The 20012-nt window shown below is 45.9% G+C and overlaps 1 protein-coding gene across 1 annotated transcript in view; it reads left to right on the top strand.

Annotated features, from left to right (window-relative positions):
• Positions 1 to 20012, top strand: part of DIS3L2 (DIS3 like 3'-5' exoribonuclease 2) — a 202655-nt gene that overhangs the window by 118052 nt on the left and 64591 nt on the right. The window contains exons 12-13 of the mRNA XM_039327402.1: positions 3646 to 3758; positions 13850 to 13957. Coding sequence (XP_039183336.1) covers positions 3646 to 3758; positions 13850 to 13957 — 221 coding nt within the window. The remainder of the gene's footprint in view (positions 1 to 3645; positions 3759 to 13849; positions 13958 to 20012) is intronic.

Genomic DNA, 20012 nt, shown 5'->3' with positions numbered 1-20012 from the left:
ATGTGATTGTCTGTTTGTGTTAGAGTCCCAAAAGGTTCTTTTTCAAGGAGGCAATTGAACTTTCTTGCTTTTCCTTTGAAGACGTTTTGCTTCTCATCCCCGAAGCTTCTTCAACTCTGACTGGATGGTGGGGAATGGAAGGAGTTATACTCCTTGCAGATTGCTGGTCATTTGCCTTCTTTTAGAGGGTCGTTGAGGCCACCTGGAGGCCAATGTCAAAATTGAACAGCCCTCTCTCAACAGAGGGTGAGGGATACGACACCATCTATCTCCAGTCTACAACACAGTCCTTTCAGTGGTCCCAAGAAGGCTCCACACCCATCTGCACCATTCAGGTGACCCTTAGAACATAGATAAGCCTCCAAGTGGCCTCAACGACTCTCTAAAAGAAGGCAAATGACCAGCTGTCTGCAAGGAGTATAAATCCTTCCATTTCCCATCTCCCAGTCAGAGCTGAAGAAGCTTCCTTGCTTCTTTATATTCCTTGCAGACGGCTGGTCATTTGCATTCTTTCAGAGGGTCGTTGAAGCCACCTGGAGGCCTATGTCTAAATTGAACAGCCCTCTCTCAAAAGAAGGGGAGAGATACAACATCATCTATCTCCAGTCTACAACACAGTCCTTTCAGCGGTCCCAAGAAGGCTCCACCCCCATCTGCACCACTCAGGTAACCCCGAAGATACAGATAAGCCTCCAAGTGGCCTCAACGACTCTCTGAAAGAAGGCAAATGACCAGCGGTCTGCAAGGAGTTATAATTCCTTCCAATGATCTCCATTGTCCAATCTCCCGGCTCGGGAAGGACGAATCTCAGCGTGATTTGATGCGATCCCAGAGATGGAACTAAATAAAGGGTGTTTCTTTTCCTTTCTTTTCTTTTTTGCACAAGTTCAAGTGTGGAAAGGCAGAGGGTGGAGGCTCCGGGCAACCCCTGTGCTTTTCAAAACCTCTGATGGGAATCCTGAGCCTCAGCGGTAAAGGGAGAGTTTAGCTTGGCAGCTTCCGTGTTTGATTATCTCCCCGAACGGGATTTCTTCGCTGGGTTTGTCAACATTCGGCTGAGGACAGGGAGTTCAGGGCCCTTGGCGGATGGGATCAGGCAGCCGTCAATGCCATGATGTCACGGCCCCTCTCCCTTTTCCTTCCGTCAATATTTATCCTCTGGGGTCAAGAGATGAGGATGGGGACTTCAAAAAGGAAGGGTTTTTTATCTCTTTCTTTCTTTTTCTTTCTCTCTCTCTCTCTCTCTCTCTCTCTCTCTCTCTCTCTCTCTTTCTCCTCTTTCTTTCTCTTTCTTTTTCTTTTTTCTCTCTCTTTTTCTTTCCTTCTCTCTTCTTTCTTTCTTTCTTTCTTTCTTTCTCTCTCTCTCTCTGTCTCTCTCTTTCTCCCTCTGTCTTTCTTTTTCTTTTTTCTCTTTCTTTTTTCTCTCCTCTCTCCTTTCCTTTCTTTCTTTCTTTCTTTCTTTCTTTCTTTCTTTCTTTCTTTCTTTCTTTCTCTGTCTTTCTCTCTTTCTCTCTTTCTTTTTCTTTCTCTCTTTCTTTCTCTGTCTTTCTTTTTCTTTCTCTTTCTCTCATTTTTTTTCTCTCCTCTTTCTTTCTCTCTTTCTCTTTCCTTCTCTTTCTCCTCTTTCTTTCTCTCTCTCTTTCTCTCTCTTTTTCTTTCTTTCTCTTTCTTTTCTCTTTCTTTCTCTTTCTTGTTGTTTCCTTCTTTCTTTCTTTCTTTCTCTGTTTTTCTTTCTCTCTTTCTCTGTTTCTCTTTCTCTCTTTCTTTTTCTTTCTCTTTCTTTCCTTCTCTCTCCTCTTTCTTTCTTTCTTTTCCTTCCTTTCTCTTTCTTTTTCTTTCTTTTTCTTTTTCTTTCTCTCATTTTCTTTCTTTCTTTCTTTCTTTTTCTCTCTCTCTCTTTTCTTCTCTTTCTCTCTCTCTCCTCTTTCTTTCTTTCTTTCTTTCTTTTTCTCTTTCCCTTTTCTTCTCTCTCTCTTTCTCCTTCTCTTTTTCCTTTCTTTCTTTTTCTCTTTCTCCCTTTCTTTCCTTTCCCTCCCTCCCTCCCTCCCTCCCTCCCTCCCTCCCTCCCTCCCTTCCTTCCTTCCTTCCTTCCTTCCTTCCTTCCTTCCTTCCTTCCTTCCTTCCTTTCCTCCTAGCCCTTTTGCAACTGTTTGCCTCAGGCTGCTTTGCTCTCGAGTCCCAAAGGTGCTTTTTTTCAGGAGGCAACTGGACTACCTTGTTTTTTCTTTGAAGACGTTTCACTTCTCGTCCCAGAAGCTTCTTCAGCTCTGACTGGATGGTGGGGAAATGGAAGGATTTATACTCCTTACAGACCGCTGGTCATTTGCCTTCTTTTAGAGGGTGGTTGAGGCCACTTGGAAGTTTGTCTGTGTCCTCAGGGACATCACCTATCTCCAGTCTACAACAGAGTCCTTTAGCAGTTCCAGGAAGGCTCCACACCCATTTACACCACTCAGGTGTCCCCAAGGACACAGGTAAACCTCCAAGTGGCCTCAACGACTCTCTTAAAGGATGCAAATGACCAGCTGTCTGCAAGGAGTATAAATCCTTCCATTCCCCACCATCCAGTCAGAGCTGAAGAAGCTTCTGGGATGAGAAGCAAAAGGTCTTCCAAGGAAAAACAAGAAAGTCCAGTTACCTCTTGAAAAAAGCATCTTTGGGACAAACCATGACCTGGATGACTAAGAATCTGCGAAGACATTTAGTTTTGCTCTTGAGATTGATGGCCTTGTTTAGGCCTTGACCGACCAGCTGCCTACACAGACTGGTGTTTCTCAACCTGTGTTCAGCAGGTCAGCGGTTCAAATCTCACCGGCTCAAGGTTGACTCAGCCTTCCATCCTTCCGAGGTAGGTAAAATGAGGACCCAGATTGTTGGGGGCAATGTAAATATATATATATACATTGCTTACTGGTGTACACCGCTTAGAGAGTGCTTGCACTTAAAGCGGTATATAAGTCTCATAAATAAATAAATAAATAAATAAACCTTGGCCATTTTAAGCCGGGTGGACTTCAACTCCCAGAATTCGTCAGCCAGCATGAATTGGCTGAATTTTGAACTGATTTTTGAAGTTTCCGCACCCTCTTCAAGGGCAGCCCCACGTAGAGCTGATTGCAGTAGTCAAAGCAAGAGGGGACTAGGGGTCGGGTGGCCGTGAGCAGGGATTGGAAGGGGGGTCTCTCTAAACAGGAGTTAGAACATTCTCAAGTAGGCGCGTGATGCCTTGGTTTTTATCACACAGGGAGTCCTTGAGTTACGAACACAATTGAGCTCCAAAGTTCTGTCGCTAAGCGAGACAGTTGTTCAGTGGATTTTTGCCCCATTTTACGACCATTCTTACCACAGTTGTTAAGGGAATCACTGCAGTGGTTAAGTTAATAACATAGTTATTAAGTGTGAAAATGGTTATAAGTCCTTTTTTTGGTAACTTTGAATGGACACTAAACGAACCGTCGTAACGTCGAGAGTTACCCGCATTTGCTTGTATTTCCTTACAGTTTTCTTTTTCTCAAGTGGAAGCCAGGAATTCCACATTGCACGATATAACAGTATTCTTCAATCTTGTCCACTTTCCAATGTCTGGACTTCAACTCCCAGAATGCCGCAGCCAGCCTCATGAACGATCCCCTTTTGCCCTTTCAGGGAACTTCGAAGTTGGCGTTCACATCGCGGATGTGAGTTATTTCGTCCCGGAAGGCACCGCCCTGGATGACGTTGCGAGCGAAAGAGCCACAAGTGTTTACCTGGTGCAAAAGGTAAGAAGGATCTTAAGGCCTCACAGCCACCTTCAAACAACATTCAGCCTCTTTTGAGTGTTGAAGATTGACGCACGTGACGTGCCTAGCCAGAAATTTGACTCCGTGGCACAACAGACCACCATTAGGCTGTTTCCGTGGGTCATTTGGTCTGGTTTTACAACAGCCTTTTTCAAACATGGCCCCTTTTAAGATGTGTGGACTTCAACTCCCAGAATTCCCCCGCCAGCCATGCCTGTTTTGCTTTTTTTTCTCTTACCTCCTATAGTGGAGAGAGTGTAGAGAAAGGGATTACAGAGAGTAAGCTATGCCGGCTGGGGAATTCTGGGAGCTGAAGTCCACACAACTTAAAGTGGCCCAGTTTGAAAAATAATTGTTTTATAGGAATCTGCTTGGCATTAGTATAGGTAGTCTTCAACTTACGACTTATTCCTTTAGTGACCGTGAGTAACATGGCAGCCAGTTTAATAAACTGCATAAGTTGGTGAGCTGTCCTGCATTGATTGGCTTCTCCCTGATATTAAATCAGAGGGATATGAATGCAACATTGGCAAATATATACAGGTAGTCCACGACGTATGGCCAGAATTGCGCCCAAATTTTTTGTTCTTAATCGAGACAGTTGTTAAGTGAGTTTTGCTCCATTACACAACCATGCCACAGTCATTCAGTGAACCACTGCAGTTGTTAAGTTACACCCGCACTGGAAAAAGTAACTTATGACCGTTTTTCACACTTAACGGCCATTGCAGCACCCCCATGGTCACGCGATCAAAATTCAAATGCTTGGCAACTGGTTCATATTTATGACGGTTGCTTTTTCTCAAGGTCCTGTGATCCCCTTTTGTGTCTTTCGGACAAGCCAAGTCAACGGGGGAAACCAGATTCACTTCACAACCATGTGACTAACTGAACAAGCGCAATGATTCGCTTCACCGCCGTGGCAAGTAAGGTCGTAAGAAGGGACAAAACTTACTTAACAAATGTCTCACTGAACAGTAGAAATTTGGGCCTCCCTTCTGGTCATAAGCCGAGGACTACCTCTATTGTCATCCCAAAAGATAACCCCACAATAATGTTTGCCAGTCGGGGCTGAAGTCTCTTGGGTAAGGACAATTAACCAGTGGAACAGCTTGCCACCAGAAATCATGGGCGCTCCATCACTGGAGGTTTTTAAGAAGAGATTGGACAGTCACTTGTCTGAAATGGTATATATTCTCCTGCTTGAGCAGCAGGCTGGACTAGAAGACCTCCAAGGTCCCTTCCAGTTCTATTCTATGTGTTTTACTGGTGGAGAAGGACTCGTCTCTGCTGACCTTTTCATTGTTGTTGTTAATTGTTGTTAATTGCGATGTCGTGTCCGACCCATCGCGACCCCATGGACAACATTCCTCCAGGTCTTCCTGTCCTCTACCATCTTCTGGAGTCCATTTCATACATTTCCTTTATTCCTAAATTTAAGTTGCTTGTCATGAGTATCCCGTCGCTCTCCTTATTTCCCCTGCATTTTAGGAAGGCCAAACTTAAAACCTGATGTCATCGTTAAAGGCTGTTTCGCTCCCCTCCCTCCGAATCCCACCCCCTACAGTATTCCAGAATCCTGCCTGGCTCTTGCCAACCCTTGGCGTTTCTTTTCTTTCTCCAATCGCATTTCTCTTCCCTTGCCAGGCTGCAAGTTCCAGTATTATTGGCTGTCATTTCCTGTTGATTGACAGATCTTCTTTTTTCGGACCAGTGGTTCCAATATTCCATAGCTCCAATCGACTGCTTATTTGGGGGAGGTGGGGTGCAACTGCCTTCCACCCTTAACCATGTAACGGCGGAGCGCTGGACTTGTCTAAGCCAAACTAAGCACAGATGCTAGTTAGCGTCGCTGAAAACCTTGGCATTGAAAGGTGATTAACACGGCAGCCAGTTTAACAAACTTCACATGTTGGTGAGCTGTCCTGCATTGGTTTCTCCCTGATGTTAAATCAGACCGATATGAATGCAACATTGGCAAACAGACCATCATTAGGCTGTTTCCGTGGGTCATTTGGTCTGGTTTTACAACAGTGTTTTTCAAACTTGGCCGCTTTAAGAGGTGTGGACTTCAACTCCCAGAATTCCCCAGCCAGCCATGCCTGTTTTGTTTTTTTTCCTCTTACCTCCTATAGTGGAGAGAGTCCAGAGAAAGGGATTACAAGAGAGTAAGACTGCTATGAATGCAACATTGGCAAATATATACGGCCAGAATTGAGCCCAAAGTTTTTGTTGCTAAGCGAGATAGCGGTTCAGTGGGTTTTGCCCCGCTCTACGACCTTTCTTGCCACGGTCGTTAAGTGAATCACTGTGCTTGTGAAGTTTGTAAAACAGTTGTTAAGCGAATCTGGACCTCCCCCTTGACTTAGCTGGATCAGAAGGTGGCGAAAGGGGATCACGTGACCCCGGGGGACACTGCAAAACCGTCATAAATATGAGTCGGTTGCGAAGTCTCCGAATTTTGATCACGTGACCACGGGGATGCCACAACGGCCGTAAGTGTGAAAAAGAGTCACAAGTAACTCCGAACCATCGCTAAATGAACCGTTGTAAGTCGAGGACCACCCTCAGAGCAAATGTATGGGATGCTCTGGTAGAATTAAAGCATGGATTACGATTAATTCCGTAGCTAATAAATTCAGCAGCAACGGTTTATCAGTATCTTCTTGAACTGGCGCCCTGTGGATGTTTTTTTTCCATTTCAAATCCTATAATCCCCGCCTTGCTTGAGACTCTTAAGCAAAATCCTAACCTACTTTGGGGAAAATTGTAAATAAGAGGCGTTGTCATTCCCCCAATGCAAAGGTGAATAATTATAAAGCTAAACTACCCCTAAAACATGGTTAGAGCATGAATTCTTCTCTCCCCAGTGTGACTCTGAGGGAGGAAAGAAAAGACTGCAGCCATGTTAAAGTAGCATTAAAGCCCTGGCTTAACGCAGTTGGAAGGGACCTCAAAGGTCTTCTAGTCCAACCCCATGCAGAAGAAGGAGACCCTATTCCATTTCAGACAAATCTTAAAACCTCCAGTGTCGGATCACCCACAATTCCTGAAGGCAAGTCGTTCCACTGATTAATTGTTCTCACAGTTAGGAAATTTCTCCTTAATTCCAGGTTGTTTCTCTCCTTGATCAGTTTCCATCTGCTGCTTCTTGTCCTGCCTTCAGGCGCTTTGGAGAAGAGCTTGACTCCCTCTTCTTTGGGGCAGCCCCTGAGATACTGGAAGGCTGCTATCATGTCCCCCTCGTCCTTCTCTTCATTAAACTGGACATACCCAATTCCAGAAACCGTTCTTTATATGTTTTAGCCTCCAGTCCCCTGATCATCTTTGTTGCTCTTCCCTGTACTCTTTCTAGAGTCTCAGCATCTTTTTTACATCGTGGTGACCAAAACTGGATGCAGTATTCCAAGTGTGGCCTCACCAAGGGGTTGTAAAGTGGTATTAACACTTCACGTGATCTTGATTCTCTCCCTCTGTTAATGCAGCCTAGCACTGGGTTGGCCTTTTTGGCAGCTGCAGCACACTGCTGGCTCATATTTAGGTGATTGTCTACTAGGACTCCGAGGTTGTACAAACAACAATCATATCCGTTTATAACCTCTATTCTAAACCAGTTTATATTTCAGTTGTATTTGAAATTAAAGTCTCCTTGTTAGATCCATCGCCTGTTTTTCAAGCTCTTGTTTAAATTTAATTTCCCATCGTTATTCCGAATATCTTTTGTCCGTTACGATTTTCTCTAAATTAGTTACATTTGCGTAGCTAAGAATTTCATTGATACAAGCCATCCTGGTGTTTTCATATTTCCCATATCCAATTCTAATTATACCCCCTATCTTTCTTATTATAAAAGTCTATTTATATCTAAGAGTTCTCTATCATTTTAACCCTATTCAAACAGATATTTAATCATATAATGCCCCCTCTGGTAAGTCGGATCTTCTGGTTTTTTTTTTAAGTTCGAAATCTTTTTTAAGTATCGCGATGACCACGACTGGCTGCAGTTCCACGAGGCTTTTATGAAAACTGTGGGAAGGGGGTGGGTGGGGTGGGGGGGGGCAGCAGAGAAACCGAATAGCTTTGCATAAATTAATTCCCTTGAATTGCCTGCCTGGGCAGTTGTGCAAAAAAGGTGAAAGGTTTGTTTTGAGAGAGAGAGCGCGCGCGCAAATCTTGAAAAAAAACAAACTAGCATATCGGATTCTACAAAGCAGGCAAAACCATTTTCTCCTCTTTTTTTGGCACTTCCCGGCCTGTTGTTTTAGGTGTGAAATGTTGGAGCGGGAAAGGTCAGCCATAAATCTCCGGTAATATTTTGCGGAATGGAGATCAAAGATTGCCCTGGAAGCCAGTCTTTCGGGGGTTGAGTCCAGGGGCCTTCGGGATGCGATTGCTCGCTTCTGACACCAGCAGGTTGTCAGGGTGTTTTGATAAGGTCAGGCAGAATAATAGAGGAGGGATCGAAGTCCGGATTCGTGGAAGGGCCGACACCAAAAGAAATAGGAAAAAAGAAAGGAAAGAGCAGAAAGAAAGACTTGGCCGATAAAGAAATTGACAGCTTCCTTTCAGACTCCTGCAATGGGGAACGCCTCGGCCCTCCGCAAATCGCGGGTTCAAATCCCTGGTTTGCCAACAGGAAGCTAAGCCGGTTTCCTTGGAGGTCTGAAGAAGTCCCAAACTGAGCAGGAATGGACAGGAGGGCCAGCTGAGCGAGGGGAATAACACCGTTGGTGGGGCTCAGGGGAAACGTTGGCTTTTATGTCCCGTGCAAGCAGTCGGTTCCACAGGCTCACGGATTTATTTCAGGAGTCCCCATTGCGATTCTCACTCCTGGTGGGTCTTCTCCTGGAAGGGCCTCTGTTTCAACCCGGTAGCCACCGAGTCCTGCTGGAAGTCTGCTCCTATCCTGGGCTCCCTCAAGGCATGTTATCCCAGGACTAATAAAGGAGGGTGTTTGTAAGTCAGGGTTGACATGAGGGGTCCTTGGTGCTCTCTGAGCTGGGTGGTTTTCATGCCGACGTTGCATTGCCCAACTAGCTAACATCATCAGTGCTAGAAGGGATGAGGTTTGTGGAGTGGGGAGGAGGAGGAGGAGGAGGAAGAGGACTGTGGGGTCCTTGGTGCTCTCTGGGCTTGGTGCATTTTTTGCAGACGTTTCATTGCCCAACTAGCTAACATCATCAGTGCTAGAAGGGATGAGGTTTGTGGAGTGGGGAGGAGGAGGAGGAAGAGGACTGTGGGGTCCTTGGTACTCTCTGGGCTTGGTGCATTTCTTGCAGACGTTTCATTGCCCAACTAGGTAACATCATCAGTGCTAGAAGGGATGAGGTTTGTGGAGTGGGGAGGAGGAGGAGGAGGAGGGGGGGGGACTGTGAGGTCCTTGGTGCTCTCTGGGCTTGGTGCATTTCTTGCAGACATTTCATTGCCCAACTAGGTAACATCCTCAGTGCTGGTTCTGAGCCGATGGAGCTTCACGCCTGAGCGGAGGGTGCTTCCCCTCACCCGCGAAGCTCCACTCACACTCCACTCATGCGTGCGCTTGCCCATTTCTCCTGCAGCCTGGTTTTGATTCAGGCTGTGGCCCGGTAGTGGGCTGTGGCCTGGCGATTGGGGACCCCTGTTCTAGTCCAACCCCCTTACTCAAGCAGGGGACCCTATACCAGGGGTCTTCAAACTTGGCCCTTTGATGACTTGTGGACTTCAACTCCCAAAATTCCTCAGCCAGCCTCCATTTTGTTTGTTAGATTTAAGACAGGGGTCTTCAAACTTGGCCCTTTCATGGCTGGTGGACTTCAACTCCCAGAATTCCTCAACCAGCCTTCATTTTGTTTGTTAGATTTAAGACAGGGGTCTTCAAACTTGGCCCTTTCATGGCTGGTGGACTTCAACTCCCAGAATTCTTCAGCCAGCCTCCATTTTGTTTGTTAGATTTAAGACAGGGGTCTTCACACTTGGCCCTTTTATGACTCGTGGACTTCAACTCCCAGAATTCCTGAGCCAGCATGGGGGAACTATGGCCCCCTAATGACTTGTGGACTTCAACTCCCAGAATTCCTCAGCCAGCATGACTCAGCTTGGAAACTTTCCCTTTCCCCTCAGCATGGCTGGCTCAGGAATTCTGGGAGTTGAAGTCCATGAGTCATAAAAGAGCCAAAGTTGCCTACCCTTGGATAAGCTCTCCTGCTTGAGCAGGGGACTGGACTAGAAGACCTCAAAGGTTCCTTCCAGGCTTGGATTCTATGAATTCAGGTCATTTATAGGGGAAAACGTGAGTCCAAGAGAAGCACCATTCAGGCTGAGCAAGAGTCTAGAACAGGGGTAGGCCACTTGGCTCTTTTATGAATCGTGTACTTCAACTCCCAGAATTCCTGAGCCAGCATGGGGGAACTATGGCCCCTTCATGACTCGTGGACTTCAACTCCCAGAATTCCTGAGCCAGCATGAGGTAAGTATGGCTCCTTCATGACTCGTGGACTTCAACTCCCAGAATTCCTCAGCCAGTGTGGGGAAACTATGGCCCCTTCATGACTCGCGGACTTCAACTCCCAGAATTCCTGAGCCAGCCTGGCTCAGCTTGGAAACCTCTCCCTTTCCCCTCAGCATGGCTGGCTCAGGAATTCTGGGAGTTGAAGTTCACGAGTCATAAAAGAGCCAAGCTTGCCTACCCCTGGTCCAAGGAGTCTCAGTGACTCGAAGATGGGTGGACTTCAACTCCCAGAATTCCCCAGCCAGCCTGCCTGCCAGCTACGGAGGTCTGTGCAGCCTCCCTCCCTGTGATTACCTGATACTGAACTCCAAGGACCTTTTTAACCCCCCCCCCCCCTCCCTCAGCCAGGGCATTGCCCCTTCCAAAGGGAGAGCCTGCCATTGTTGGGCCAAACCATGGCCAGCCTCACGTAGGAAATTTTTCAATTATGCCCGAGTTCTCATTGTGAACGTGCTCCTCTGCCACTGGAACAACACAGCTGGCAGCTTCTGTATCCAGAGGAAAAAGCTTATCACATTCCGGTGCTTGCTGACCTTCCCAGTTCAATCAGCGCTGCCACTCCGTTTCCCATCCAGATTCCACGTCCAGGCTCTCCTCTCTCCTTCTCCCAACCGCTGCCAGGCAATTAGAGTGGATTTATGAGCGTGGGGGGGGGGATCGGGTGCCAAGCCGCAAACGTGATTAAATATTTTTTAAGAGCTTTCCCATGAAGGCTCCGGGGTGAAGATGGAACTACGGGTGCTTTTCCAAAAACTTAGGCTCGGGATGATGGATCTTTTTTCTTTCTTTTTTTTTTTCTACCCCTTCCCCCCCCTTTTTTCAAATTTACTTATTTGCTTTCGGCTTTTTGGCAAGCCCAGTTGGCATAAAGGTGGCATAAACAGAGGATGACAGGGACAGCTAATGCCGTAGCAGGCAGAGGTGCCAGCAAAGCAATAATAGTGCTATTGATTATTCGTTTCCCTGTTTATTGAACTCTCCCCTTCAGGTGGTTTTTTGGTTTTTTTTGTTTTAGCCAGGCAACTTACTCTTGAGAAATAACCATTCCTATTAAACTTAAAGATGGAGGAAGAATAAGTAAAAGAAACAAGGATAATATGGGCAAAGAATTTTGGATATACTAGAGCAGGGCTTTTCAACCTTTTCACCCATTGCACCACTTTTAGGATATGGCAATATCTGAGGACCACCAGTCGCCTAGCAAGGTGTCAAAAACTTGATGACCAAAAAACAAAAAAAAAAAAAAGGAAAAAAGTGATAAAGTACAGGTAGTCCTCGACTTAACAACAGTTCACTTAGTGATTGTTTGAAGTTACAGCGGCACTGAAAAAAGTGCCCCCCAAGCCACAGCCGAGCAAGACACCTGCCTGCCCGCCTGGCGGTGCTCTTCCTCCTATCCGAGGTTTCCATTGTTGTGAGCATTTCTGTCGAGGATTGGCAGAGGGGGTGGGTTGAAGGGTGTTTGGTTTTTATTCTCCCCATCTGCTGGGTGGTTGCAGCAGGTTTTGGTCGCTTCACATGACCCTGGGACACTGTGACCGTCATAAATATGAATCAGTTGCCAAGCATCTGAATGTAAATCACAAGACCCTGGAGATGTTGCAACATTCCAGCTGATCGGCGCTTCTTCTGGGCTCAACAGAAGGGCCAGGATCAGTGCTGCTTTCCAGCTGATTGGTGCTTTTTCAGGGCTCAGCAGAAGCACCAGGATCGGCGCCGAGCTCCAGCTGGAGCCTGCCACTGATCCTGGTGCTTCCACTGAGCCCTGACAGCCCCGAAGAAGCTCTGATCAGCTGGAAAACAGCACTGATCCTGGGGCTTCTGCTGAGCCCTGACAGCCCTGCAGCTCCAGCCGTCTCTCGCTCAGGCTTGTGCGGTGCTGCCACTGGTTCAGCTCATTCCCCTCCCCTGCTACCACTTTTCTAGGATGCTCGCATCCCACCTGCCAGGTGCCAGTGTACCACAGGTGATACCCGTACCCCTGGTTGAAAAGCCCTTGTCTGTAGAATTAGAAGAGTGGCAAATATTATGGGAAAGAAATGTTAAATTAACTAAAGCCGTGCCATATAAAGGAAACGTACACAAAATGTTTTATAGGTGGCACACGACTCCAGTGAGACTAGCGTCTAAAATGTTTAAAAGTACTTCCAACAATTGTTGGAAATGCAAAGAAAAGGCCAGGTACTTATTACCACATCTGGTGGACAGGCCCTAAAGCGAAAAGGTATTGGGTTAAAACACATCTATGGTTGGAGAAGATGACTAAAACACAAATCGACTTCAAACCAGAACTGTTTTTGTTAGGAATAATAGGAGACAAGTACGAGAAGGATTGTAGACCTCTAATACTACATGCATTAATGGCAGCAAGAATTGTATTTGCCCAATATTGGAAAAATGAAAACTTACCAACGGAAGAAGTACTAATTAAGAAAAGTCTAGAGTGCGTGGGAGGCTTTTAAAGACAGCCCCTTGTCTGAAATGGTATAGGGTTTGTTGCTTGAGCAAGTGGGTTGGACTAGCTGACCTCCAAGGTCCCTTCCAGGTCTGTTATTCTTTTTCCTACCGCATGAAAGATCAAGTCAGCATACGCAGATCAATTAAACCTATGTATTGCTACTCGGGCCTATGCACAGGACTATTCTCAACTAAGCATTAGTATCTTTTGGAGTAGGAGATTAAAGTTAGATGAGGGTCAACAGAATTCACAGGGCGTTAGAACATAGTTTGCTGGTGGCTTCACAGAGATTCTAGGCTGGTTCCTCGCTTAACACCACCCTCCGTTTCTGTCACTCTGTTGTGATTCCGTGCCAGCCTGTGCTCTCAACAGCTGAATCTGAGGAATCTGAGGAGGAGGTGGAGGAGGCATCTGAAGGGCCATCAGGGGCAGATGGAGGCTCTGATGAATTACAGGACTCACGGTTTGATGCAGAGCCTGGGCCCTCCAGTCGTGTTCCTGATGAAGCTCAGCTGTGTGAGGAGAATGAGTCAGACTCAGAGGACTCACACCTGATGGACATGCTAATTGATGCACGCACACGTCGTCAATTAGCGAGAGTAAATCAGCAGCAGTCAATACAGCAACTTCAGAGTAAAAGGAGAAGGCACTGAGAGGCAACGCCTTGGGACTGCTGTATAAAAAGAGGAGGTGTGGGTGGTGCTGGTTGCTGAAGGCAACCGTTTGCAAAGTACTTTTTGGAATCCTGGTCTGTTCGTCTTGCTTGTGACTACTGTTTGCATCGCGTTTCCTGTGGACTATTTCCTTCCTTTGGATTGAGTTTTGCTGTTTGTGTTTTGGACTATTTGGCAGGTTTGTCACCTATATTAAAAGGGGTTTGTTTTGTTTTAAAGTCTCCAGCCTATTTTATCAACAGGGGTTTGGTCCTTGTGCCTTTAACATGGACAGCTATAGGCTGGGGTAGAACACACTCCTTCCCCTACACGTGCTGAGCAAAGTCAGGCCATGGTGGAGATGACTTCTTCTCGTTTAATCTAGTTTTGCTTCTGGCTTGGGAGATGATTCCTGCTCTTAGACTAACCAGGCGCTCACATTCAGATGTCCCTGTGCTTCTTCGCTTCCCAGGTGATCCCGATGCTTCCCCGGCTGCTGTGTGAAGAACTCTGCAGCCTTAATCCCATGACAGACAGACTCACCTTCTCCGTCATTTGGAAGCTGACTCCACAGGGCAAGGTAAGCCGCAAGCATATTCCACAGCTCTCGGTCCGCGGCTATAGTCTCCGCATCCTTCCGTGAAAAGTTGATTTTTTTTTTTTTTTAGATCTTCTTGAAATGTTTGCTGCCAGTTTTCCTTTGGCCTTGCAGAGAAGAGCCATACTACAAAACGCAAAAGGTGTTGAGATTCTAGAAAGAGTGCAGAGAAGAGCAACAAAGACGATTAGGGGACTGGAGGCTAAAACCTATGAAGAATGCTTACAGCAGACGTGTCAAACACAAGGCCCTGGGGCCGGATGCGGCCCGTGAAGTGGTTTCATGTGGCCCGCAAAACCATCCTGGAAACAGTGAGGGAACGGCCTCCACTGCCTTGGCCCTAGCCCAGGCCGGACGGGAGCCAATGTACAATTTTGTGGTGGCCATCTATGCTGAAACGCATTCAGTCTTAGCTCCACAAGGCTGTCTGGAAACAGTGAGGAACCAGCCCCTGCCGCGTCGGCCCTGCCCCCTGGGTGCATGCTGGGGAGGTGTTACCCTTTGTGTGGAATGAAGAAATGCACCATCGCCTGGAAGTGGCCAGCAAGTGGCCCTCACCTACTTCACATATCCGGCTTTGCCCTGCTCCCACCCCTTTCTGCCAAAGACCCTCAGATCTGTCCCACTCCTGCCCAGGCCCCCACAGGGACCCTTGACGCAAATGATATAGAGCTGGCCACGCCCACCCAGCAGGCCACACCCACTCCATCCACGCCCACCCAGTAGGCCGCACCCCCCAGCCCCTCCCTCCCCCCCCCAGGGCAACCGCAATGCTGATGCGGCCCTCAATGAAATTGAGTTTGACATCTGGCTTACAGGAACTGGGCATGGCTAGGCTAGTGAAGAGAAGGACCGGGGGGGGGGGGGAGACGTAATAGCAGTCTTCCAATATTTGAGGGGCCGTCACAAAGAGGAGGGGGTCAACTTATTTTCCAAAGCACCTGAAGGCCGGACAAGGAATAACGGATGGAAACTGATCCAGGAGAGGTTCAACTTGGAAATAAGGAGAAATTTTCTGACAGTGAGAACAATCAACCAACAGATTGCCTTCAGAAATTGTGGGAGTTTCATCACTGGAAACTTTCAAGGAGAGACTGAGACTGCCATCTGTCAGAAATGGTGTAGGGTCTCCTACTTGGGTGGTGGTGGGGGTTGGACTAGATGATCTCCAAGGTGCCTTCTAACTCTGTTATTCTATTCTATTCTATTCTATTCTATTCTATTCTATTCCATTCCATTCCATTCCATACTGTTCTATTTCCTATTCTATTCTGTTCTGTTCTGTTCCGTTCCATTCTGTTCTATTTCCTATTCTATTCTATTCTATTCTATTCTATTCTATTCTATTCCATTCCATTCCATTCCTTTTCTCTATTCTATTCTATTCTATTCTATTCTATTCTATTCTATTCTATTCTATTCCATTCCATTCCATTCCATTCCATTCCATTCCATTCCATTCCATTCCTTTTCTCTATTCTATTCTATTCTATTCTATTCTATTCTATTCTATTCTATTCTATTCTATTCTATTCTATTCTATTCTATTCTATTCTATTCTATTCTATTCTATTCTGCTCTTTAATTCTATTCTATTCTTTGCTAAATGACACTCAGTCCTGCGGAGCTCATGTCCAGCAAAGCGCATTCTTCGCTCTGTCACTATCTTACTATCTTCGGGATTTGCTTCTTGGTAGAATTTCCTCATTTGTGACATGGTCTCGATGTGCGATATGCAGAATCCTTCTGAGATAATGTTATTGAAAGACATTGATCTTACGAATAATTCTTGTTGTAGATTTCCAGGTCTCACTGGCCTAGATGGCAGTCAGTATGACAGTGATGTTAAATTGTCTTGGTAATTGAGCAGATGAAACCAAGAGAGACCAAGTCTGCAGGAATAACAGAATAACAGAGTTGGAAGGGACCTTGGAGGTCATCTAGTCCAACCCCCTGCTCAGGCAGGAAACCCTATACCATTTCAGACAAATGGCTGTCCAGTCTCTTCTTAAAAACTTCCAGTGTTAGTGCATTCACCGCTTCTTCCACTGGTTAATTGTTCTAACTGTCAAGAAATTTCTCCTTAGTTCCAGGTTGCTTCTCTCCTTGGTTAGTTTCCATCCGTTGTTTCTTGTTCTGCCTTCAGGGGCTTTGGAGAATAGCTTGACTCCCTCTTCTTTGGGGCAGCCTCTCAAATACTGGAAGACTGCTATCATGTCCCCCCTCGTCCTTCTCTTCATTAAACTAGAAATACCCAATTCTAGCAACCGTCCTTCATATATTTCAGCTTCCTATCCCCTGATCATCTCTGTTGCTCTTCTCCGCACTCTTTCTAGAAGAATAATTTTCTAGAGAAATAAGTAGCTGTGTCAGAAGAGACACTTGGCTCAAAGATGTCCTCGTACTTCACTGTTGGGAAGTCCAGTAGACCTATAGAGAGCCATCTCTTCCAAACCAACTGGTTTCTGCTCAGGGAGTGGACACATACTCCTTTGATGCTCTTTCTATAGAGATATTTGGAAAAAAACATATCCTCCCAATAATTGATAGATATCCTGGCCATTCTGACATTGCTTAACTCCAGTGGTTGCTTAAGGACGAACAGACTGTGATGATAACGCAGGTGGCTAGATACTGTGCAACAGCACTGGGGATTCGTCAGAAAGATGTGATTAATCCACCCTAGCAATTTTTCACAACTAATGTGGCACGTCCTTTTGCATTACTATTTTTTTGCACTTTAGTATTCAACGACTAACGTGCCCCATAGTTTAAGGACTGATATTATAGTTTAGTTTACTAGACCAGGGGTAGGCAACCTGGGCTCTTTTATGACTTGTGGACTTCAACTCCCAGAATTCCTGAGCCAGCATGGGGGAACTATGGCCCCCTTCATAACTCGTGGACTTCAACTCCCAGAATTCCTGAGCCAGCATGGGGGAACTATGGCCCCCTTCATGACTTGTGGACTTCAACTCCCAGAAGTCCTCAGCCAGCATGGGGAAACTATGGCCCCCTCATGATTTGTGGACTTCAACTCCCAGAATTCCTCAGCCAGCATGGGGGAACTATGGCCCCCTTCATAACTGGTGGACTTCAACTCCCAGAATTCTTCAGCCAGCATGGGGGAACTATGGCCCCTTCATGACTCGTGGACTTCAACTCCCAGAATTCCTGAGCCAGCATGGGGGAACTATGGCCCCTTCATGACTCGTGGACTTCAACTCCCAGAATTCCTCAGCCAGCATGGGGGAATTATGGCCCCTTCATGACTCGCGGACTTCAACTCCCAGAATTCCTGAGCCAGCATGGGGAAACTATGGCCCCTTCATGACTTGCGGACTTCAACTCCCAGAATTCCTCAGCCAGCATAGGGGAACTATGGCCCCTTCATGACTCGTGGACTTCAATTCCCAGAATTCCTCAGCCAGCATGGGGGAACTATGGCCCCTTCATGATTTGTGGACTTCAACTCCCAGAATTCCTGAGCCAGCCTGGCTCAGCTTGGAAACCTCTCCCTTTCCCCTCAGCGTGGCTCGCTCAGGAATTCTGGGAGTTGAAGTCCACCAGTCATAAAAGAGCCCAGGTTGCCTACTCCTGAGTTAGGCCACGTGTAACGGACAAACTCGATGCCACTTTGTGATTTTAATATGGATTTTAATCTGTTACTTATTTTTTTGTTCTAGAATTTTTAACTGGATATTGATTGAGTGTTTTTATTTGTTCTGGTCTCTGGTCTTTGACTATAATAAACTTGAAATGGATTCTGAATGAGATACTTCCATCCAAACCCAGAGGTTATCCCCTCAAGCTGAAGGGCAGGAAGGCAAGGTGCTTCTTCCCCTCCTTGTCCCTTCTCAGCAACAAATCTTCAATGGGAGATGATCTCCAATTTTGTAAGATTCACAATTAGCAGAGGTGCGTCTTCAGTGCACGGAAGGAGAAGCGTTGCAATCCCTCTGAATCACATTCCTTTCCAGTGTTTCTCAACCTTGACAATTTTAAGGCCTGTGGACTTCAACTCCCAGAATTCCACAGCCAGCATTGCTGGCTGTGGAATTCTGGGAGTTGAAGTCCACAGGCCTTAAAATTGTCAAGGTTGAGAAACCCTGCGTCTAATCAACATCCTTGGGGGTGTTTTCCCTCCCTCTCTCCATCGTGACTGGTCCTCCAGATTACCTGACTTGAACTCAGTCCTCTGCCGAGGTCAGGTTGAGGTGGAAACGCTTTGCACAATGCTTTTGATGACGTTTTCCCTTGTCCTCGGTGCTGGGAAGCAGCTGTTTCTCAAAAAATGCACATTATGGCCAGGACTGCGCTTGTGACTGTTAACACATTCCTAACACTGGTAGACTTCGTTTATGTACATTGCAGCAGCCTTTAACGCTTCTAACAGCCTGAGACATTATCTGCTGGGTTGCAGTCATCTGGGCAAGATTGACGGGAGCCTTGGGTTAACAACTGTGTTTCCGACAACCAGGAATGAGACAGATGAAGAGGAGAGAGAGGGGTGGGGGCGTTTTCATGCGCCATCATGCCTTAAGGACACAGGTCTTCCTTTGTGAAGCTCTCCTAGGGCTGCACAGCTTTTGTGCTCCTCCATCATGGGAGCTTTTTAAAAAGAGGCTATACAGTCACTTGTCTGAGATGGTATAGATTCTCCTGCTCGAGCAGGGGGCTGGACTAGAAGACCTCCAAGGTCCCTTCCAGATTCTATTCTATTCTATTCTATTCTATTCTATTCTATTCTATTCTATTCTATTCTATTCTATTCTATTCTATTCTATTCTATCCTATCCTATCCTATTCTCCATTGCATCTACTGTACTCTACTCTACTCTATTCTATTCTATTCTCCATTGCATCTACTCTACTCTACTCTACTCTACTCTACTCTACTCTACTTTACTCTACTCTACTCTACTCTACTCTATTCTATTCTATCCTATCCTATCCTATCCTATTCTTCATTGCATCTGTTCTATACTCTATTCTACTCTATACTCTACTCTACTCTACTCTACTCTATTCTATCCTATTCTCCATTGCATCTATTCTATACTCTACTCTGCTCTGCACTACTCTACTCTACTCTACTCTATCCTATTCTCCATTGCATCTATTCTATACTCTATTCTACTCTATACTCTACTCTACTCTATTCTATCCTATTCTCCATTGCATCTATTCTATACTCTGCTCTGCTCTGCACTACTCTACTCTACTCTACCCTATCCTATTCTCCATTGCATCTGTTCTATACTCTATTCTACTCTATACTCTACTCTACTCTATTCTATCCTATTCTCCATTGCATCTATTCTATACTCTGCTCTGCTCTGCTCTGCACTACTCTACTCTACTCTACTCTACTCTACTCTACTCTACTCTACTCTACTCTACTCTACTCTACTCTACTCTACCCTATCCTATTCTCCATTGCATCTGTTTTATACTCTATTCTACTCTATACTCTACTCTATTCTACTCTATTCTATCCTATTCTCCATTGCATCTATTCTATACTCTACTCTACTCTGCTCTGCACTACTCTACTCTACTCTACTCTACTCTACTCTACTCTACTCTACTCTACTCTACCGTATCCTATTCTCCATTGCATCTGTTCTATACTCTATTCTACTCTATACTCTACTCTACTCTACTCTACTGTACTCTACTCTCAATTGCATCTATTCTATACTCTATTCTACTCTACTCTACTCTACTCCAGTCTCTTCTCTTCTCTTCTCTTCTCTTCTCTTCTCTTCTCTTCTCTTCTCTTCTCTTCTAATTCTCTTCTCTTCTCTTCTCTTCTCTTCTCTTCTATTCTATTCTATTCTATTCTATTCAGATTGTTCGGAGGAATTGTGCAAAGTGCAATCAAAAATCCATTGCTGGCGTATCTCTGATGAGTAGAGACCCCTTGGTCTCAAGTTGGCAACGGAAGGAACTACAGGTAGTCCTCGACTTACGATGACAATGGAGCCCCAAATTTATGTCATTAAGTGAGACACTTGTTAAGGGAGTTTTGCCC

The sequence above is a fragment of the Crotalus tigris genome, unplaced genomic scaffold (assembly GCF_016545835.1).
Source record: "Crotalus tigris isolate CLP2741 ecotype Arizona unplaced genomic scaffold, ASM1654583v1 scf7180000024361.1375286210:1436186, whole genome shotgun sequence".
Classification (NCBI taxonomy): Eukaryota; Metazoa; Chordata; class Lepidosauria; order Squamata; family Viperidae; genus Crotalus; species Crotalus tigris.
The sequence above is the reverse complement of the archived record's forward strand: the minus strand, read 5'-3'. Positions and strand labels throughout refer to the sequence as shown.